The following is a 24,555-nucleotide window of genomic DNA, read 5'->3' as shown; positions in this document are numbered from 1 at the left end:
TTATTAAAGAAAAAATCATTATCAGTACAAAAAATATAAAAATTACTCACATTTGCATGCTGGATAACATCAAACTAAAAATTTTCCTTTTAAAAAAATGTGTAATGCGTCTTCTTCATATATCGATACACATATTTTACGAATCGCAGTAATGTCACCGTAATCAAATCCTCCCATATAATCTAATAAATTTTCCAGTTTCCACAGAGCAGCAGTATGAGAAATTGTATTTCCCTCATTTATTACATCTTCTGCATCAGTTACTATCATCACTATTTGATTTAACCACATAACGATGTCTTCATCTGTCAAATAATGGAAACCAATCTTCCAAATTTTCTTCATCAAGAATTTCGAAACCTCAGATTCCTTTTGCTTGTTCGAGAATACTGTTATCATATTTTTCTTGAACATCTGAAGAAGATTGTTCATCAAGCGGCATGATCTCTCTCCAAGATCGTGATAACATAGACGATTTTACCCTTGACCATGCTGCTGATATTCCATATACTGTAATCCAATAACGAACATTGCTTCCAGAAATTTTGTAGTGTTATAACTCCATGAATCAGAGCTTTTTAATTTTGAAAATGTTTCTCTTTATATTTTTTGTGACTCCGGAATGAGCACGGATAATCGAGAGTGTACCAGGGCTCGAAAAACAGCCCGTCCTCGACGGTCAAAAATTCTCCGCGGACAACGAATTTCTCGAATCCGACGTCCGCGCGGACGGCCTTTTTCCCGTTAATGTTCGTGATACATTTTCAACTTTTGTTATCTTACAAGAGTCTTGTAAGTTACAAGGCAGCAACATACTGCGCATATATTGATGTATTCTCTGTCTGGGAGTACTGCAGCGGTTGAAAGGGGCTTTGCAGCAATAAACTTACAAAAAAACACAATACGTACTGGTCTTAAACAAGAAGCTTTAAAAGCAATTATGAACATCTACCTAAATGGAAAACCCCTTTCAGATTTCTGTTCAGAAACCTCTGTAAATCATTGGCTTGATTGTGGAACTGGCAAACGTCATATTTGATTCATTTAAAAAACGCAGTACCCTCAGATAACTTGACCCTTGTCATTTAAATTATTTCATAAAAGAAATACTAGGTTACTATTAGTGACCTAGTATTTCTTTTATTACTGTATAATGTAATCCCAGTAACGACTAATTCATTGTGCAATTTATATAAATGTTTGTAATAAATAGGAGAAAATTATATTTTTATTTATTTAAAAGCGACGGGTTAGTTTCAACGGAGGACGGGTGCATTGTTGGACAAGCCGTCCTCGGGGACGGGTAAAATTTCTGAGTTTTTTCGAGCCCTGGAGTGAACTGTATTTGAACAAGGTGGCTACCAGATTTTTCAACAAAAAATGAGGCACTCAAAAATATTTTTTATCTCTTTCCAAAAAAAGAAAATCATTTCTTTTTCTGTCGTTTAAAGTTCAATAATTTTTAAACAATCAATAAAATTCAAAAACATTTTCTAAAACTGAACATCGTGATTTCTGATAAATATTGCAAAGAAAAAAAACTTTTTTTTTTAAAAAAAAGATATAAAATTAAGCACTTTTTACGAACCCCAAACAAAAAAAAAGCACCTTTTGATAACGCTACGCACCATGTTGAATGCGCAATTCAAATTTTACATGTACAGTCGAATCCCGCTATAATGAAAAAAAATGCAAAAAATTTGGATATAGTGGACACATTACTGAGTCCACTATATCCAAATTTTTTGCATATGACAGTTGAAAATTGGGTTTGCAATTTTACATAAGTCACTTAAAAAATAATGAACTAATTAACAGATAATAAAGCAAAAATTGATGAAAAAAGTACTTACGGTTTTCTAACATTTTTAAAGCACCTTGGTTTTTGAGATTTACCTATGACAGTTAGTTTTCGCTTTTCCGAGCCATTTATGTTAGCACAAACAAGAACACTTTGGAGAGTTTCCCATTAGTGCATTTTTCTCCTTTAAATTTTAACGCCTGATTGTGAATCAATTTGTAAAATAGTCCAGCTTCGTCAGCATTAAAAATGTCTTTCTCTTCATAATTCTGTATAATTCTCGACCACACTTCAGTTTTCCACATCCGTTGCATCAACACTCGCTTCTTCTCCAATAATCTTACCTGAAGAAATATTATTCCGTTCCAGTCATCCACTGGAGCACACAAAATCCCTTTTCTCTAATTTTTCAGCAAACTCATTCGCTTTGATTTGAAGCACAGGAAGATTTCTATCCCGCTGAGTGAACCATTTAACAAAGCTTCTTCTACGTTTTCTCTTTCAGCTCCACGCAGTTTTTTTCGATGAAACCATATTTTTGTCGTATGCGGCAAGAATTGCACTTCGATTTTTCCAAATGTTTGAAACTGTAGATTTTGACAAGGAAAATTCCTTACACAATGCCGATTGATTGGTTCCATCTTCAATACGCTTTGCAATTTTAACTTTGTTCTCTATCGAAAACGCTTTTTTCTTTCCATTTTCACTGCTTTTGAAACAAAAATCTTGTCTCAAATAGATAATGTAAGAACATGAAAAGAGCAGCTGCGGAATGAGTTAAATTGTTCCCCTTCTCAAGGGGTGATTTGAAAAAAATATGTTTTGAACAGATAAGAAAAATTCCAAAATTTCAGCAGGTGGTCAAGTTAACTAGTTGTAGAGCAAGCTTGGGGAAAAGAGACAACTTGTCAGGGAGGGGGGAGTATAAGATTTTGTTCGACATTTATTACAGTATAGTTAAAAGTGATAAGCATAAAGGAGTGAAATATGACGCATTTTATAGGAATGCATTCATTTTCAGTCCCAACACCTACAAGTTTAAAGATGGAGGACTGAAAAAAGATATTTAAAGAAATAGAAATTTGAGTCCACTATAACCGAGTTTCCAAGATCTAAGCTGTTCACTATAAACGTTAAAAATAACATTATTTAAATAGGAGTACGGACGGGACCGCTAAAAAAGTTCACTACATCCCAGGTTCACTATAGCCTACAATTACCCTACGGACCCTACAATTTTTTAGCAAGAATGTCCAGTCGCCGCGATTTCTCAACAGGGAAGACCAGAGCCTGGCTAAGGTAGGGGCAGATACCACCAAATCGAATAGAAAGTTTATTTTACGTTACATTTCTTTATGAACTTTTTTTTTAATGTTCGTTTCATTAATTTATCGTATGAACAAAATTTATAATTCGTAAATACATGGCTTTCTACTAAGGCGGAATTCATTTTCACAGTTACTATGGACACAAAAGCCTGCATTTTTACATATTACAAAAGGATATATGTTTACAAAAATACAGGCTTCAGTTAGCCCTCATGTCAGCAAATATTTTTCGATAGATGACGAAGTTTATAATCACAAAACCGCATTCAGCATGACGGACAGAACGATTGGACTTAATAGCTATTTTAGGTTCTAGTCAATTTTCTCGTTATCTATAATAAGGGGAAAAACTTATAGTAGGGGAGAGTGGGGTCAATTGTAACAGAGCAAAAATTTCGAGTGTCGGGTTCTAGATTTGGTTCCTAGGTGGCGCACAAGGTGTATTTAATAAATCTACATGTACACCCCTGCTGGCAACCATTTTTATGAACTTTTGAAAGAGTTACATCACAAAAGATATTTTGACGCTGCGTAAGTACTTTTTTTGGTATTAGAATATTATATTGTAACAAAGTAATTTTGTTTAAACAAATAAAAATTATTAACCGAATATGTAAGTGGACACCTTAATTAACATTTCAAAAAAAAAAAAAAAAAGATTAGTTATGTCAATTAACTAGCATTGTTTTTAACAAATGAAACTGAAATGGCGTCTTGGGGACAATTGTAACAATAAGTAAAGGGGCGATTGTAACAGCTGAAAATAAATTCATAATTTCAATTGTTTAACCCTTTAGGTCCCATTTCTTATGTTTACAAACCATTACTTAACTCTTTAAGAACCACAAATAGTTTCATATATCATTTATATTATGCTGCATGTGCATTATTTTATTTGTCACCTTTCACAGCACAAATTAAAACTTTTAACCCCTTAGGTCTCTGCTCATTATTATTTTTACTCCTAAAATATCACTACTATTTTAATCAATAAAAAAAATATCACAACTATGATAATCTGTATGATTAACTATGTTTCAGTTGAATTTATGAACTGTTACAATTGACCCCGTAAGTGGGGACAATTGTAACAAGTGCACGACTGTCAAAAATTGTTAATAACTAATATAACAACATTTGAAATAAGGTATTTATTTTTTTTTTCTACTAGAGGAGAGTCTACTTTACTCGTCTGTCAATTAATACTAATAATATATTGGATTTTTTGTTAGTTAAAAATAGTTAAGTAAAAAATGTTACAATTGACCCCACTCTCCCCTATACCTTTAAATTCCCCCCCCTATTAAATACCTTAACTACTGAAGCAGAAGGGGGGAAGATTATTTAATGAAAGATTTACACTTGACAACGTCCATTAGTATTTTTTATTTTAACAAAACATACAAACACATATAGATTGACATTTTTTTTTCAAAACAATAACTGTACAAGAGAACAAGGGCGGTAAAAAGGAAAAAGTTTTTTTCATCACTTCATTTACAAAAACCTTCTTTCCTTAGAAGAATCTCTTTAATACAAAAGTTTAAAAAAGTAGGGGAGGGATAAAAAAAAAAACAAAACAGCAACTCTTTGTACTTTAGTGTGAAGCGTAATGCGAAAGTTCATCATTTTTAAACTAATTGCGACTCAAACTATTGATTACAATAGAATTTTTATTTCTTCTTCTTTCAATAGATGATATAGATCCAGACAGCTGTTAAAATTATGTAATCTCATTTACAATCCAATTCATATAGGGCAAAATGAACAGTTGCCACAAGATGATTATGTGGAACAAGTGGCAATTAAAAAACTGTTCCGCTGCGACGTCACTTTTTTTCTTTTGGTCAAAAATTAATTCCATTTTATAATTATTTAAAAAAAAAAAAATAAATAAATATGGAATTATGATTATTTTATAATCTGAAAAATTATTTCACATTTGTTTTTTAAAATTATTTTCATTTTAGAAACGAACCTCGTCGATAGAATGTTTTGAGAAATGCACTACATCAGTAGTTTTGATAGATTTTTTGAAAAAGTGATCACAAATGGTATAACTGGCCAGCAGCATGCACAATCGTCACACTCTTTAGCAATTTTATCCAAGAATTTCAGCCAGGGTTTGAAGGACCTAAATCGGTTTTGGACAGGACACATGGGTTTTACTAGTGTCCAAAACCTTGAAGATAAAAATTCTTTATGTGTAACTATTGCACACATAAAAATGGCATATATTAATAAATATTTGATACTTTTTATAAAAGTTGCTTTAACATATTTAAAAAAATTATATAACTTTCAAAGCTCCACACTTCATTGAACAACATAAGTGAATACCTTATCCTTTAAATATGCTTTTAATACTGATAAATTATGTTTTTGCACAAGTATAAATAATGCAATATTAAAAATAATAATAAACTTTTTTAATAAAACTTGTCTTTATTTTGTTTCTTGTTCAAAAATTGACCTTTTATTTCTCAAAATATTTAAAAAAAAGAAAAAGTGATAATTTGAATAAAAGGGTTTCGCACCGAGACGGTTTAAACCGTGGATTCATCCGTTCTGTCCTGCCAACTCTGATGACAGTGGCTGAAATTATTTTTAAACTTTGTATTAATGAGATTCAACTTCATTGACATTATATGCACAAAGGAATTATTATTTTCCCTTGCCAAAATGGATGACTTTCAAAGTACAAAAATACCGCATACTATAAAATATTTAACAACTTTTTTTTTTCCATCTTCAGTCAGTCCTTTATACAATGAAAGTACATATTTTACAAACCCCCTCTCCCCTGAGACACTGAAATAATTACAGAACTATTAATACAAGTTTTTTTTTTCTTCAGTTTTTATATTCTTCGGTAAAAAATAATTTGTTTCGAATAAAAAAAAGAGCACATCTTTTGGCAGCTGTCACACAGTCAATATCACCTTTCCTTTCATTTGCGCAAACACAACTCTCTTTTATGCCCCCTTTTCTTTTCATTTGGGCAACACAACTCTTTTTTTTTTTGCCCCCCCTTTTTTGTGCTTCTGTTGCATGAGCGGCTCGTTAACAACGATCTTAAAAAAAAATTTTTTTTTAAAAAAAAAGGAAAAATAAATGAGAAAAAAAATAAAATGGAATATAAACAATGAGAAGATGGAAGATGTCATTCATATAAATAAAAAAAATGATGCAGCGAAGGAGGGATGTTTTATCAAGTCTTGTCTTTCTGTTGAGGTTTATATCGATTGTAAGGGGAGTAGGGTGGCTTTGATGGATTGTCTATGTGGATGCAGGTGGTGGGTACGCTGTCCTCCACCATACCCAGCAACCAGTTTTTACACTTTTTACTCTGTTCCTCACTCACGTTCACGTCCAGCCACGACTGGTGCCAGCTGCGGAAACGTCGGTTCAGCTTGTTGGACACTCTCCTGTGAGACTGCAAAGGAAAACATTATCCATTCATAAAAAGAGAAATCATGTATAAAGCATTTAAATACTACAATTTTAAAGGAAAGTTTCAGCAGAAATTCCAAACCAAAATTTTAAAGAAGAAAATAATGAAAAATATAAAAATGACAACCACAGCTCCCTGTGAAAGAATTGCAGCGACAGGACGTCATTGTCGCAGAACATTACAGAGTTCTTGCTGAAAGATTTTGCTTTTGAGAAGTAAAAAAAAAGAAAAGAAAATACTTTTCTCTTCTACAGAAATTTACAAGTAATATTTGAATCATGCATTTAGATAATCACGTTTTCATGCTCTCGATTTACACCAATAGTATTGCGAAACGATGCAACGTTTCAATTGTATTTTTGGCATTTATTGATATTGATTTTAAACATCGGGATATATTTCTAACACGCGTGGTACGCGCACCTCCAGGGGTATGGGAACAGTTTAGCGGGTTACAGTTCTTATGCGAAATATCTTGAAACAAACAAAAATTTCACAAATTTTTATTTAAAAACAAAGATAGCCATGAAAATTTATGATTACATATTTTTCTATAGGCTATTTTTTGCAGATTTAACAGTTAGTGGTGTCAACAGCCAGTTGTAATTTTTAACATTTGTGCAATTTTTTATAGCAAAAAAGACATTAAGTTTTTTTTTTGTGGTACACAGTGTTACGAAAATTTAGAAAGGGTGCACAAAAGTCATAAGTTTGGGAAACACTGCTGTAAGGCAATAATTCTATTGAATTTTTTGGCACTTATCGCTACTGATTCCTCCATAGTTTTTAAATCCGATACTTTTCATACAATATTATTTATGACAACGATCTAATCTCGAAACGTAACACACATTCAAGGCGTCCAATTCGAGTGATTTCGTCGTCTTTAGGCAATTACTACTACTGATTTCATGATTTTTTATTATTATTATATATTTTTGTGATCATTATTAACAAAAGGGAAAGAAGAAAATAATTTGAGTGCCCCTCCCCCAACAAAATACTCCATAATATTAGAATAAAAAATTATATAGTTTTTTCTTCTGTAAACACTGCCCGTTTGTTATTTTAAATGAGTAACATATATATTCGTTGGTATTAAAAGTATCTTGCAAAAATAATTAGTGCTAGAGAGTTTTGGCGTAGATTCAGCGCAAAAAGATTCTGCCACAGGGCAGTTAGCTGACTTCGGGGGGGGGGGGGTGTAGATCAGCATAAAAACACAAGACCTCGAGAGAACACGACAAATGTCTAAAAATTACTTTTTCTGTACCCCAAAGGTTTTGTAAAAAGTCCAGGAAAAGAAATAGCAAGAATAAATCAGATAGATAGAAAGAAATAAATCAGAATCAGCATAAAAACACAAGACCTCGAGAGAACACGACAAATGTCTAAAAATTACTCTTTCTGTACCCCAAAGGTTTTGTAAAAAGTCCAGGAAAAGAAATAGCAAGAATAAATCAGATAGATAGAAAGAAATAAATCAGAATCAGCATAAAAACACAAGACCTCGAGAGAACACGACAAATGTCTAAAAATTACTCTTTCTGTACCCCAAAGGTTTTGTAAAAAGTCCAGGAAAAGAAATAGCAAGAATAAATCAGATAGATAGAAAGAAATAAATCAGAATCAGCATAAAAACACAAGACCTCGAGAGAACACGACAAATGTCTAAAAATTACTCTTTCTGTACCCCAAAGGTTTTGTAAAAAGTCCAGGAAAAGAAATAGCAAGAATAAATCAGATAGATAGAAAGAAATAAATCAGAATCAGCATAAAAACACAAGACCTCGAGAGAACACGACAAATGTCTAAAAATTACTCTTTCTGTACCCCAAAGGTTTTGTAAAAAGTCCAGGAAAAGAAATAGCAAGAATAAATCAGATAGATAGAAAGAAATAAATCAGAATCAGCATAAAAACACAAGACCTCGAGAGAACACGACAAATGTCTAAAAATTACTCTTTCTGTACCCCAAAGGTTTTGTAAAAAGTCCAGGAAAAGAAATAGCAAGAATAAATCAGATAGATAGAAAGAAATAAATCAGAATCAGCATAAAAACACAAGACCTCGAGAGAACACGACAAATGTCTAAAAATTACTCTTTCTGTACCCCAAAGGTTTTGTAAAAAGTCCAGGAAAAGAAACACAAAAGTAAAATATATAAACAATTATACAAGGAAAACTTTGTTCAAAAACTCTACTTAGAAATATTTCTGTTTTTTACCAAAGCACACAACTTTCTGAAAATCTTTAACCAAACTGAAATTCAGAATTTGTGTAGGTTTTTTGAACAATGTTTTCCTTTTGTAATTGCTTAAGGCCTGGTTTCTTAGGACAAGCGCCTTATCTCGGAGTCAGCGTACCGCTGACGCCAACAAAATACTGGTTTGTTAGCTCAAGGCCTGGTTTCTTAGAACTAGCGCCTTATCTGGGCGTCAGCGGAATGTTGATGCAGAAGTGACGCCAAAAAAATACTTTTTTGTTAGCTCAGCTTGAGCAGTCGGTCCAACGCAGACATTATCTCTCATTGCGCATGCGTTAATAACGTAAACAAATATTTATTTTGAATTTGTATTGATTTTGTAATTGTCGACCAGTGTTTTAGAGAACAAATAATGACTTTGTCCAAGAAAAAACACATTATAGCTGAGTTAAATGAAGAGTGCTATGTTTAATGTCTAAATCAAAATCTTGGCAGATTTCAATGTGCTGTTGGATGTTGTCCGCCATTGCTTCTGTGGTTAACGTCACGTTGTAATCCAACTGCAGTTGAATTGGACGGCAATTGTAGTTCAAGATGAGCGGTCGATGACGTATATTATCAAACTCACAAATGGACCAATCAGTGGTTAGCGCTGATTTCCAGCTGACAGCGTCCGGTCCTAAGAAACCAGGCCTTTACGTATTTTACTTATGTATTTCTTTTCTCTATTCCTGGACTTAGTATAAAACCTTTGAGGTACAGAGAGAGCAATTTTAAGAAATTTGCCGTGCTCCCCTCGATAGAAACGTTTTTGTGCTTTTGACTTCCAGAGCCGGTACCCCTTCACGCCCGTCAGTTTCGGTTGTTATTTTTTATATTTCTCATATTTTCATTGCTTTTTCTTTAAAATTTTCTATTGCATAACATACATTGTTACAAAGGAAAAAAAGTGGAAGCAATGATTTAAGTAGCCAATTAAAAAAAAAAAAAGAAAAAAAAAGCAAACTTTAATGCACTTAAAAAATATTTTTAGGCATCATGTACATTACAAAATAATTTTCAATGAGTTTACATGATCATGATAAAATAACTCGTTTTTGATAGAGAATTCTTTTCATGATTATATATGCTACTTTAAAATGATTGAGATTTTTCAAATCAATAGCTGAGGGTGGAAAATGAAGCCTGAAATTGAGAATATCTTGCAAAATGCAGCAGAGTTGCACATGTGAGAGCAATAATCTCACTGAAGCCCAGCTCAATAGGCACACAAGCATTTTATCAAACATGTAAAATTATTTGCACTTTTATACGCCATAGACCGAAGGTACGATGAGATGGATTGCAGTTGAATGAACTGCAAAAACATTGTATAGAACAATGTGAAAAGTAGGCTTTTGCATAATACATGGCGAAAATCGCCACGGTACAAAAAAACCTTTTATTTTCAGAAAGGGAAAAATTAAGCACTTAAAAAAAAAAAAAATGAAAATCGAAAATAAGCACCTTAAAGCAATCTTATAAATCTTAATTTTTTTTAAAAAAAATCATACTGCAGTACTGGCAATAGTACTATCTGTTGAGGAATAAGAGAAGTATTTTTCCCATGGGATATTTTATCACCAAAATTAGAGAAATCAGAACATACGGGTAAACAGGAGATAAGTCGTAAAATACAGGAGTCTTGGCAGGTATGTTTACAGTTCTAAGATAATAATTAGCTCTTTATAAATTATAAAATTAGCTCTTCATTAATGCTTCCATTTTTCCTGTGTAAGAGAAATGAAAACACCCATAAAAAACTTCCATGTTCTTTCAATTTTTTTAAAAACTTATTTTCCTTTATAATTATTAAGAAAAATGTTAACTAGTAAATCCTAATTAAATTTTTCTTTGTTTTTATTTCTCTTAAGTTATTTAAGAAATTTTTCTTCAGGGGTTTGTCCAGGTGTTTTTTAAGAGGTATCTATTTTGTGAAAATTTAGATGTAATTTGCAAAGATTAAAAAAACAAAATATGGTAAAGTAAGAATATATTTTCAAAAATTGTCATAAATGATTTTATTTGTAGTGACAAGTAAATTTCTATATATTTTTCCATATATATTCAAAAACTTTTTTTTTCTTCCTGTAAAATTTTGGGCTAAAAGTTGTACCTAAGTTAGAAAATGCATAAAAATCATTGTCCATAGTTACATTTCAACTTGAATTTAATAAAAACATGCATTTAACAGTACTAGTACTAAAAGTTATCATTTTAATTATGAGAACATTTTCAACTCGGTCATACAAAAAAAATGTTTCATATTCGAATTTAGATTTCCTGCATAAGTTTTTAGAGGGAGAGGACAGCCATGGCGTTTCATTTTAAAAAACCCAGCGAAAAAAAAAGCTCACTTTGATATGGCGTAAGCAATCAGCCAGGCTGATTACATTGCACTATCTGACCGAACACGCGCTACCTTTTTGTTAAAAGACAGTTGGCAGAAAAGGTCCTCTTTTCCATAGATTGCGACAAGAACAGGGTTTGCATGAGAACTTACTCTTTTATTTGTGAAATTACTGTTTCTCCTAAAGTTGAATTTGTGAGGCAAATTTACCCTGGATAGACCACTGTCCTTAGATTCAAATATAGAGTAACGAATATTAATAGTTATCAAATAAAAGTGTCATAACTGTAGTACTACAATATTGTACAATCCTTGAAATTGACGATTTCATTAACTGATTTTTTTTTCTGTACAAAAATGGAGTGGAATAATTGTTTAACAATTTTTTATAAAACAAAGATAATTAAATTAGGTTTTTAACAAACATATTGTGATAAAAATGTATAATAATGAAATTTAAATAGGGTAAAATTAATTTCTGAAATAGGAAAATCATGTTTACAAAAAACACCCTGTAGAAGAATTCAATAAAAAATTAAGAAGTTCCACAGTTTAAAAAAACGTAATTAAAATTATTATTATTTTTTTTTATCCATAATCATTTATTATAATTTCGTGATAATAATACATTAATAAATATACACTTAATGAAATTCCTTATAAAATTTATAAAAAGCTCTAAACATGAAGTAATTTTAAAAGTTCTTTTATGGCTAGTTATGGCTATCATATTTAAAATAAAAATAATACTTATAAATAACTAAAATAAGTAATAAATAAATATTAACATTATGTAAAAAAAAATCATTGCTTTTCTTAATTTTTTAAAATTTATTTCCCAAAAATGCATTTTAATGGGTAATCCAATACACATTCAGAGTGATAACATGAAAATAAAAACTAACTTTGAGTGCTTTTGCCAGGCAATGAGGTTGACAAATGTTGTTATCTTCACAATCAACGACCCACAGCATTTTGAAGGAGTTGAGGTTGAAGCGACAGACGGAGGTGGATTCAGAGTTCATCTTATTGAGTCGGGTCCTCTCTAAGAATTTGGCCTTTGCATTCAGTCCCACCAATCCTTTCACAGCTTCCCCCGCACCACCATCCTCAAGCCTGCTCAAATCAATCTTGCTATCGTCAATCACTTCCTGAATGGAGCGAAGGGCATTCTCCTGCTCTCTATCTCCACACTCTTTCTCCTTCTGCAACTTCTTCCGATTCATATAGGCAGTGATTATCCTTAAAAAAAAAGAAGATATTTTTGGAGTTAAAATGACACTATACAAGTAGAGCTCTGGTTTTTAAGTTGGTTGCTGTTGCGTACATTGTCTCGCTCAGGGTGCATAGCCAGATTTTTCAACAAAAAATAAGAGCTTGTTAAGTACTTTTAAACCACTCAAAAATATTTTTAATCACTTTCCAAAAAAATAAATTCATAATTAGGATAAGCGCAGTAATTTGTGTTTTTATCGTTTAAAGTTCTTCATTTATAGTCGTAAAATTTAAAAATATTATATGATCATGATAAAAAAAACTAGTTTCTGATAAATATTGCAGATGTAATTGTGAAAATCACCAAATTTTTGTTATTTAGAATGAAAATTGATATGACAAAGAAAAAACGCTTAATAGAACAATGCGAAAAGCATGCTATTGCACAATGCATGGCGAAAATCGACAGGGTAAAGAAAAAAATGTATCATTTTCGAAAATATTTTGATCAAGGGTTAGTCTAGGTCTTTTTTGAGAAGTACCTATTTTTTGAATATTCAAACATAATTTGTTAAAATTAAGAATTACATTAAAAAATTAATACAAAAATATAGTAAAGAAAGAAAATATTTTCAAAAATTGCCACTACAAATAAAAATCATTTATGACTGATAAGTTTCGATATGTTTTCCCCCAGATATTTTAAAATAATTTTACTATTGTAAAATTTTGGATTTAAAATTTTATTCACATTTAAAAATACATAGAAACCTTTGTCCACAGTTAAATTTCAACTTGAATTTAATAAAAACATGCATTTAACAATACTAGCACTAAAAGATATTTCCATTATGAGAACATTTTTGACAAGGTTATACAAAAACAAAATTTTACGAGACAGGAAGAGTTTTTGAACCTGGTTCATTTAAAGTATATTATGAAACTACCGTTTTTCCTAAAGTCGAATTTGTGAAGTTACCGCTAAACGGTAATAAATTTGCCCTGGACAGACTCCTGCGAATATTCTCTTTTGCTTCAATACTTAAGATCATTTCCATTGAAACAAACTGCTTTATCCCAGAAAACATTTTAATGGAGTAAAATATTATAGACATACCTAAAGAGAAAAGGTGGATTCTTTTTTATATGATCTTTGACTGAATTCACCATAGACTCTTCACAAAATTTCCTCACAAAAGTAATCCATTTGTTGCTTCCAGCAGCATCCTCCGACACGTCCGAATCCGTGTCCAGTAACTCGATGGTAAGTTTACCCTCTTCTTTGTACTGAAAATAATTAAACTCCTTAATAAAAGCATCTAAACAGGAAGAATTAATATTTCAGGTCTCGGTAGTGGGCCCGAAGAAAAATACAATAGGGTGGTCTTTGTTCTCAAATTTTGTGTGTTTTCTAGTGCCATTTTTTTCATTTCAGTTTACGATGAAATCGGTGTAAATAAAGAGAGTAAAAAAGTGCACGATTGAAATGTAATAAAAGTACGAATTAAAACACACAAGTAGTAATATCAGATTAAATGCATCGGAATTTCAAAAACCATGTGGAAATTTGTAAACAAAAAAAAAAAAAAAAAAAAAAAAAAAAAAAAAAAAAAAAAAAGATCGAAATTTCTTGGTGAAATGGGCATAAGATGAAATGAGCAAAAACAAGTAAGATAAAAAAGAAATTTTTTAAAGTAAATTCCTACTTAGGTCAACAGGGAAAAAAAAAAATTATTTCAGTTATCTTTTATTAAATAATTAAAGAATTAATATTTGAAAAAAAAAAAAAACTGCATTAAGTGTATGTGAATTTGTGTGGATGAATAAAAAGCTTTTTATTAACGATTGAAAATTTGAACAAGTTATAGGGAGAGTGCAAAACATGTTGGAATTTAATAAAGAGAGAGAGAGAGAGAAAAAGAAATTACTTAAATTAAAAAAATTCCAGCATCTTAATATTGCATTGAAAGTATTCGGTTTTTAAAAACCATGCTAAATTCCAAAGCAATTACGGCATAAAAAGCGATCGAGAAATTACAACACATAGGGAATTATTATAGTCATCAAAAAAAATAAAAACTGCAATATTTTTCAGTCATGATTGGCATTAAAAATACTTTAAATGCTATATATTATGTTTGCTTATAATTCTGAATAGTAATAGGCACTTATTTCATAAAAAAAATTAAATTTCTTTCAATACTTTAAAAAGTGAGTTCCGAATAACTGAACATTTTATAACAAAAAAAGAAAAAGAAAAGAGTTTTACTGATTTCTATAAATGAAGTTCGCTTCATTATATATTAGTAATATTGATATAAAGCTGAATCTATGTAAATTGAGATGAAATAAAAAGAATTACCATGAGAAGTTTAAATAGATTTTCATCACTCATTTGTTCAGCCTTTTTCTGATAGGCAAGTTCAGCTGCGACACGTTGAGATGCTGTCGCACAGGATCCACCCGTTGCTTTGTTCTTTATTTCTTCCAGGTACAGTGTAGTCCATTGCGTACAAGATTCATCTCCAACAATGTGCTGCAGCTATTTTAAACAAAATTATATTCACACACAAATAAAAATCTAACAGTGTTCTTTGTGTTTTACAGCCAAAAATAAGCATCTTTTAAGTACTTTTCAAACACTCAAAAAATATTATTAAGCACTATATACATTAACAAAATGTAAATAATTTTCAAAGACTTCACATGATTATGATAAAACATCTAGTTTCTGACAAAGAACTCTTTCCTCGATTAGCCACCATAAAAAGGAGATATTTTTTGACTTCAAGCATTAAAAATTGCATCAATCAGAATTTCTATAATTTTCCTTTGAATTTATTTATTATTTTCTTACTACTTTCTATAAGAAAAATTAATAGTACTTTAATTCCCAAAAAATCAAGTACTTTTTACCCTATAGCAGAATTCAAGGACTTTACAGGGCCCTGATTTTTTTCAACCAAATTCAATGACTTTCAAGTACCGTGGGAACCCTGTTAATTTATAAACATAAAATGAACAAAATGCAAATACATTTCCAAAAACTTTACATAATCATGATAAAATAACTAATTTCTGTTGCAGAGAAAATTGAGAAAATCTTTTTTTTGTTTTGTAATTTATGACGACAATCGACATGGAAAAGAAAAAATCTCCCTTTAAAGATAGAAAAATAAGCACTTTTTACAAACAATGAATAAAAAAAGAAGCACCTTTATTGGGATCTTAAAATTGTAAATCAAAAATAAGCACTTTTTAAAAATGCTATGCATTCTGTTTGGAGGTGTAATAAGCAAAGCGATTCCATCTTACCTGCCTCACAACATTCTGGATAACTTTATCCAAAGTAAATCCAAGGTAGGCTTGAATTCCAAACATTTCCCTTAAGTTGTCCTCATACTGGTTACTCTCAAGGTTGTTGTCTAAGAGGTTCTTTACCATGTCCATAAATGAAGAAAAACAAAACTCAACATCCAGGTTTTCTAAAAAATATTGATAGATTAGGAGTGTAGTACGATTTTCTGAGGAATTAAAAGTATATTTCTGATCTACATAAAAAAAATTAACACTAAAAACATCAATACTTAAATAAAAAACTTTATTACAATTAAACAAAATTGTATATTGCCAATTTTTATGTATTACATACATAAAGAATAAGAATTTTTTAATTCATTGCTCAACACATTTTTTACATATACAGGGTGCTTAAATAATACTTTTTTAGTAAACATATTTCTTTGAATTATTATAATTTATCCTAAGAACTTGTGCTGTCTTGACATTTTTCTGTTTAAAACCTAACAATTTGTTAGAAATGAAATAAAGCTATTAAAATAAAACATAAGCTACTTGCTAAAACATTTAGTTTCTGTCACCTTTTCTTACACTAAAATGCCAATCTAAAATATTAGGTACTTTCTTGAAATTTGAATTTACAGTTATTCTGATGGAACTCACTACGCAACAGTCTTAGCAGAAATGTAAAACGAATTAAATGCAATACATTGAACAAGCATTACACCTTAATTTCTGATCCGATAACCTTATAAAGGAATACATCGTTCTCCCTGTCAAATGACCGGTTGTGGAAAAAATAGGTATACAACACCTATTATCAAAAAAAAAAAAAAAAAAAAAAAAAAAAAAAAAAAAAAAAAAGAAAAAAGAAGAAATAATAATGAAATATTAACTGTATATAATTGTTTGAAAAAGTCATGAAGTCAAATGTGCAAAAATGATAAGCGCATTTTCGATGCTAAAGTTCTTAAGCGGTCATTTAACCATTTATGGTATGTTTAGCGTAAATAAAGTATTTTCTTTTCATTGCATACCTGATTATATACACACTATAAAAAGTAGAAAGAGTAAATAATGCATTTTTATACATACAAATAGAATAAAAACGTTTTGCATTAATGGTTATACCTTAACAAATTCAAATACCTTGGCACTGTTGTTGATGATCAAAACATACTTAGAGCAGAAATCAACACTAGTCAAAATGGCTAAAAAGTGTTACTTCGGACTGAGGAGATGACGAATCTTCTCAGACAAAAAACAAACTCTATGAGACTCTCATACTTCTTGTGCTGCTTAATGAAAGTGAAACTTGCGACCCTAAATTCAGATATTACAACGGACACTTTCGAAAGAAAGGGGATGGTGGCGAACCAGATATAACTTTGGGATCTACAGACTCGATAAGCGCCCCCAAATTACAAAAACAGTAAGAGGTCGAGCCATCTACGGTATGCTCTGAAAACAGCGCCATCGTCATCCTTAAGAACAGCGAGGGGTCACGTCCCAGAGGCAGACCCTCTACTAGCTGGCTCAATGACAGCAAAAATGACCTGAAAACCCTAGAGATTGCAAATTGGAAGGGAGTTGGGTCAGCTGTCGAGGCAGCCAAGGCCTCCAAGGGACTGTTCTGCTGACTAAGAAGAATAAAATTGTGAATATTTATCCAGTTCAAATATAAATATTGCAGGTTTAAAGCATAGCTGCCAACCTCAGGAATAATAAATTAGCATAGTTGCCAACACTGATAGGAAAAAATCCAGTAGATGTTTACTCAGAATTTTGAATAGTAATAGGCTAATTCATCAAAGATAGTTAAAATATTTTTTTTAATTAAATTAAAAAGATAGTTCTGAATAAAAATAACCTGAATATTTTTGAACAAAAAAAAAAGTGTTGAACTATTTTTTATAAATGAGGTTTGCATCATTATGAATTATTAATACTTATTTAAATATTCAAGCAATAATCTGCACAAAAATTCTATTTCAATAAGGATTTTTTTTAAGGAAATTTCCTCAATATTAGGGAATTTTCTAAAATGTACAAAAACCAGGAGAAATTTTAATGAAACCAGTAAACCAGGAGAAACTGGCCTAATCCAGTAGTCTACTGGAAAATCCAGTAGAGTTGGCAGCTATGAATTAGGAACACTATATGCGACAAAATTATACGCACCAATTACAAGAATAAGACAAAATTTAACTATTAAATAACAACATTAATAGATATATATTTAAATACTTTATGTCATAAATTAGTAAAACAAAACTATAAAAACTATTTGTTTAAGGGGAAATTTATAATATTAATATCCTATAATTAAGAATATTGGTATAATAGATTAAAAACAACTATTACCTATTAATATATAATTATTCTTCGCTAAATAATAAAACACAGGTAAATAATAATTTACATCATAAATATTTCTGACGCAAGTGTTTAAATACTACTATAAATTTAAAAAAAACAAAAAAAACAATAGTTGTTTAAGACTCAATTTAGTGAAATGATCAGCAATAGCTATAAGAATAGTATTTTCCAATAAAAAGCGATTAAAAATTACTTCTGCACAATAATCACAGGAAGCGTGCTTGCAGCGATCAGACCAACAGTAAAAGTAACAATATTTGGATTTTTTTTATAAAAATATCAGATTAGATTTAAAAATTAGGAACATATCCGAAAAATTGTGAACAGTTATGTTAAAGGTACAATCAAAAGATTAACAATTATAGATTAAACTGGAAAAAATAAACTTACGGCGTGGCTTCAACCTCAAAGCGAGAGCAGTCGATTGTTTACGTTCCTCTTGATCCTTCAGTTCATCTGATATGAGCATTTGTGCACGTTCGTGAAGTTTCCAGAGGCGCTCACACAGAATATGATGCAAGCGAAAAAATATGTACCAGTTGTTATTTACAAACATAAGGTTATAGGATTCATCCTAAAGACAATCAAAAATTTCAATTAACTGATTTTCTTAGAAGTTAATTTGAAAACTTAGCAAAATTTCATAAATATTATACTTTTTTAATTATTTGTGATTTAAAATAAACTATAACAATACATTGTTAACATTATTACTTCATTAAAATTGTTTTACATGTAATACATAATACATGTAAATGCCCGATAAACTCAAAATTGAATGCATTATTATTGACTGATGAAAAGAAAGGACTAAAATAAACAAATTCAAAAATTGTCATATTTATTTATCTATATTTGAAATGACTATGAAGTGTCTCACTTTTATTGTAGGTTAACTTATAATATTTTTTTATAGAATAAATTAACTAACAAATTTATTTAAAGATTTAATAGGCTTTTCTTAAACATTCAATTGTTTTTCTTCATTCTAAGTTTGGATTCTGAAAAATCAAAAAGATAAAACATTTAAAAACTGCCAAAACTTATTGCATGCAAAATACTAATTGTGTTCTGTAACTACTCAGGGGTCTGTCTAGGTTTTTCTTAAGGAGGTACCTCTTTTAAGAAAATTTTGACATAATTGGTGAACATTAAAAATTATATTAAAAAATCAACACAAAAATATGGTAAAATAAGAAAATATTTTCGAAAATAGTCATTACAAATAAACATTTTTCAGGACAGGTAAATTTCTATTTATATATTTCCCATATGTTAACAACCAATTTCGTTATTGTAAAATTTTGAACTTAAAATTGTGCCCAAATTTAAAAATCCATAAAAATCACTGTCTACAGTTAAATTTCAACTTGAATTTAATAAAAGCATACATTTAACAGCACTAGCACTAAAAGTTATCGATATTAGGAAAACATTTTTGACTGGGTCACACAGAAAAGTTCCACAGAGAAAAAAAAATTTTATAAAAAAAATAGAGGTCTATTAGAATAATGTTTAAAATAATAGTTCAAATTTCGACTTTCTGCTAACTTTACAGAGGGACAGCCTAGTCATTTAATTTAAAATGACTAGTGATTGCGAGCCCAAGTCAAAATTCTGGAAAATTTCATGAGTAAACAAAAACAAGCCTAAATTGAAAAAAAATCTAAACAAGGTTTTTTCCTTTTTCTCAATATTTTTTCGTTTACTTAAAATATATTTAAAATTTTACACATACCTATGATGACCTGTAGAAGTAATTGAAATTTACAAATATGTCTTTATTTCTTGAGTTTATGATTATAATAACTATTTACTGATAAAAAATGAATATTAATCTTGAATATAAGCTTATAAAGTATCTGGCTCTCCCTTACAAACAAATAAAATAAACTGTGTTTCTAAGTTCCACCGAAATAAAAATTTGATTTCCGAAAACTTTTGTGATCAATGATTTTTAGAAACGTCTGAACCTTCGATCTCCGGATCATGGTTAGCGAAAAATCCATATTTTTTCCAGAACACAATCAGCCCTGTATAATAGTTAAGTTATAACGTTTGCTTAAACTCTATAAATTTCTCTTAAATATTTAGGTCAAATTTATATTACTCATTCAAACAAGTATGCATGTCGTTATTTTCACACATTTATTCTATGAGCATTATAGTTTTTTTTGTTTAGAGTTTACAATATCTCTTTTCCTCAAATATATACAGGGGTCTGTCCAGACATTTTGTGAAAGGTCCGTTTTTCGTGAAAAAATTACTCAGATTGTTTCAACCAGGGTCCGCTTTTATGAATTTGTGCAAATAGTTATATTTTATTGCAAAAAAAACTTCAAGGAGTTTTTAAATTGTAAAGACATACAAGATTATGCTCAACACTGTAAAATTATAATTAAAAAAATTAAATTTTAAAAAATAAACAACAATTGATGCTTCTAAATTAGAGATGCAACACACAAATATTTGGTATTTAGCCTATACTGCTGAACGCAGAATATTAATTTCGGACGAATAATGGAAGAATCATCTACCGAAGACAAAACTTAATTCGTTTACATCCATTTTTCTTGTTTTCTGCCCTGGAAAGGGTTTATTCGATTAACAAAATAATAATGAAGATAAAGAAATTTGTGAAGGGTCCGATTAAAAGAAAAATCATTTTGTGAAGGGTCCGTTTTTATGAAAAGATAATTTGTGAAGGGTCCGTTAAGGGACCCAAATTTCTTCTAAACAGACCCCTGATATATATATATATATATATATATATATATAATAAAAATCAATTTATTAATTAAAAAAAAAAAAAAAAAGGTAAGAAAGATGAAAAAATATTTTCATTGAATGAATTTTAATTTTAGGAAAATATGTACCAAGTTTACTGATGATAATATTTATAGTTCAGAGCACCAATTTTGAGGTAAAAAACGTTGCCATAGACAGACCCCTGCTCATACATGTCAATATATTTTTAAATCAATAGACTTACAGGAAGAGATGATCCATCGACAGAAGAATCTTCCGGAGCAGGTTGAGGAGGAGGAGGAGATGGTTTTGTTTTACTAGTTAGAGGAGCACTGTTCCTACTACAAGCCATGCTCAGGGACCAGAGGTTCTTACAGGCAGGACTTTCACTTCCATCTTCCGTTTCCATGTCTGAAAATCATTTATATAGATGTTACTAAACACAAGATATAACAATTTATATACTTCAGGGTAGCCACAGAAAAAAAAAATAGTTGCTTTTTACTAAAAGTCATGAAAATAATTGCCTAAATAAGAACAAAAATTTATCAAAAACAGGACTAAAACTTTATTAAATGACTTAACTGCTTCCTTTGTCAATTAAAAAAAGATCAAATCAACAGTTATATTTTACTGATAAATACAAGGAACTAAAACAAAACATAACATATAAAAGTTCTAAATTGAAATTTTAAATTTTTTATGAGCAAAAAATATTTAATTTATCAGTTTACTATCCCAAATTTTCTCGGGCAAATGAAATAAGTTACCGTATATTCCGGCGCATAACGCGCACCCGTAATTTCTAATACATTTTTTAAATTTTAAGATATACTCTTCCCAAATGTAATTTTCCAATAGGTATATTTGTTCATGTCCACGAAAAAGGCTGGATGGACGAAAATGGTGTTAAATTGTGGGTAAAAAATGTCTGGCAAATCCATCCTGGTTGCGTAAGAAAACCAGAAAGCCTTTTAGTGTGGGACATGTTTCGGTCCCACCTTACAGATAATACAAAATAATTGTTGAAACTATGTAACACCGATATGGCAGTTATTCCGGGCGGATCGACACCATTAGTTCAGCCATTGGACGTCTGCTTAAACAAACCATTTAAAGCCAATTTAAAAAAACAGTGGAACACTTGGATGTTGGAGGGCGAGAAAACCTTTAATCTATAAATTTTGATATTCGGCGTATACCGCGCACCCGTAAATTCCAATGTTATTTTTTGTATTAAAAGTGCGCGTTATACGCCGGAATATACGGTAGATATTAGTCTTTGTATATGTTCACATCTTCATAATCTGAAAAGTCACCCGATCACGAACACTTTTTTTTTTTTTAAACTCTTTTTTCTATGTAAATTCATCAACCATCATATACACAAAAACACATCTGCAGTCCCAAACAAAAATGGGCAAACTTTCAACCACAGCAGACTAGTATTTTGCTTCCGACCAAGTAAAAGCGTGATGAAACAAAACATATTGACCAATTGTGCTATGCCCGAATTTGCAATATACCTTAGTTAACTCAGGATAATCAGGAAAACGGTTTATTGTCATATACCATATAGTCAAGTGAGAGGCCAATGGGATAATTTTTATATAAACGTATTATTTTATATCAAAACAATTAGTATATTTGTAAAAAAATAAATACTTTTAATTACTAGAATTCATTAAAAAAAAACCTTTCCTTTTAAATTCACACATCAAAATACAGTATTAAAATTTGGGTCCTTTACCGTATTAAAAATTGGGCTTGAAAAGATATTGAGAAACGAAATAGACTCACAATGGAACAGAGGTAATTAATTGCAAGCCAACTCAAAAATTTTGAAAATTTCTTGAGTAAAATCATTTCTGCATTTCAAAAAATTTATATCTTCATAAATTATATACAACATAATTTCAATTAATAATTACAAAGTTTACTTTTATTTCTAATCACATTTAATAATCTACCAGAAAAATATTTACAAGTGAAAGAGATGCCAAGTATAAAGTCTAGCTCAAATATTTTTAAATAAAATACACAAGAATTTTTATCCCTTAATATGATCAATGATTTTTTTAAACTTCTGTACCTTGGATTTCCGGAGCTCAATCATCTTTGATGGAATCTGTGCAAATTGTACAAATAAAAAAGGGGTAGCTCAAATTTGCTATAAAATTTAAAAAAAAAAAAAAAAAAAAAAAAAAAAAAAAAAAAAAAAAAAGTTTAGTTTGATCAGAAGCTCCAACAGACTGCTGCAGGCATAAAAGTTTGGGAAACACTGGTCTACTGTATTAGTCCTGGACTGAACAGAAGTTACCCTCCTTGAAATGCACTATTCTTGTTTCCATAGCAGCAGACCACCTCAGACAGTGTGGTGGGGGAGTTCTTACTGTAGACAAATTATATATCGGTAAAAAATGGCATTACACACACAATTTAAGACGCTTTTTTAATTGCATCTCGAGAACTATTATTCCATTTTGAGATGTACGTTTTGTTTCCAAAATAACACAATTAAGATTTTGGGTTTTTGATGGTTTAATTCAATTTAAACAGAGGGAAGAACATCTTAAAGAATAGGAAATTAAATGAACATCCTATTTTTCACAATATTCAAGAAGTTAATTAATCACATTAAGTTCATTAGTAATAATTATTTTAAATACAGTCGGACTTCTATTTAATGGACTTTTTTTTTTCCTCGAGGAACTTCTAGAAACTTCTTAGAACATTTTAGAAACTTCTTAGCACGGAGGATGATATTCCTTTAGAAGAGCTTTGAAAAAAATGCGGGTATAGCTAAGGGAGAACCAAGAAATTAACAATGATTTTCTTTTTATTGATTCTAAAGCTGCAACTACAGAAACATTTTGATACTTAATCTGATTTTGATTATTTTGAACATAAATCAGATATTTTGGATATAGTGAAAAATAAAAATAAATTGTGATTAATACGAAGAAGGAAAACACCAAATCTTTTCATATGATCAATGAAAATCATCATTTGAAACAACTCGATCAATCATTTGAAACAACTCGATATCATCATTTCATCAAATCATTTGAAACAACTCGATAGTTTACAAGAACAGGTGTCAGTCCAGACATTTTGTGAAAGGTCCGTTTTTCGTGAAAAAATTACTCACATTCTTTCAACCAGGGTCCGCTTTTATGAATTTGCGCAAATAGGGTGCGTTATTGCAAAAAAAAAAAAAAAAAAAAAAAAAAAAAAAAAAAAAACTTTTTCTAGGAGTTTTTAAATTGTAAAGACATACAAGATTATGCTCAACACTGTAAAATTACAATTAAAAAAAAATTAAATTTTAAAAAATAAACAACCATTGCTGCTTCTAAATTAGAGATGCAACATACAAATATTTGGTATTTAGCATATACTGCTGAAAGCAGAATATTAATTTGGGGCGAATAATGGAAGAATCGACATCCGAAGACAAAACTTAATTCGTTTACATCTATCTTTCTTGTTTTCTGCACTGGAAAGGGTTTATTCGATTAACAAAATAATAATGAAGATAAACAAATTTGTGAAGGATCCAATTAAAAAAAAAATCTTTTTGTGAAGGGCTCGTTTTTAAGTTAAAATATTTTGTGTTAACGGACCCAAATTTCTTCTAAACAGACCCCTGAAGAAAAAGGTGTAACAATCGCTATATCAATTATGTCTAGTGTTTATGAATCTAAAACCTGTTTTTTTGTTGTTAAAGTATTT

General features: G+C 30.1%; 1 protein-coding gene across 5 annotated transcripts in view; it reads right to left on the bottom strand.

Annotated features, from left to right (window-relative positions):
• Positions 1-4,500: 4,500 nt before the first annotated feature.
• LOC107436223 (paired amphipathic helix protein Sin3a) overlaps positions 4,501-24,555 on the bottom strand; it is an 81,961-nt gene continuing 61,906 nt past the window's right edge. For all 5 annotated transcript variants that reach the window (XM_016047850.5, XM_071184171.2, XM_071184170.2 and 2 more), the window contains 7 exons: positions 21,065-21,231; positions 18,463-18,646; positions 15,709-15,878; positions 14,756-14,935; positions 13,511-13,680; positions 12,084-12,420; positions 4,501-6,565 (listed from right to left, as the gene is read on the bottom strand). In XM_016047850.5, the coding sequence (XP_015903336.1) occupies positions 6,341-6,565; positions 12,084-12,420; positions 13,511-13,680; positions 14,756-14,935; positions 15,709-15,878; positions 18,463-18,646; positions 21,065-21,231 (1,433 nt within the window). In that variant the 3' untranslated portion in view covers positions 4,501-6,340. The remainder of the gene's footprint in view (positions 6,566-12,083; positions 12,421-13,510; positions 13,681-14,755; positions 14,936-15,708; positions 15,879-18,462; positions 18,647-21,064; positions 21,232-24,555) is intronic.

Source organism: Parasteatoda tepidariorum, chromosome 10 (assembly GCF_982258835.1).
Source record: "Parasteatoda tepidariorum strain Cologne lab strain chromosome 10, Ptep-v5.0, whole genome shotgun sequence".
In the NCBI taxonomy this organism is placed as follows: domain Eukaryota; kingdom Metazoa; phylum Arthropoda; class Arachnida; order Araneae; family Theridiidae; genus Parasteatoda; species Parasteatoda tepidariorum.
This window is presented reverse-complemented; position numbering and strand designations above follow the sequence as displayed.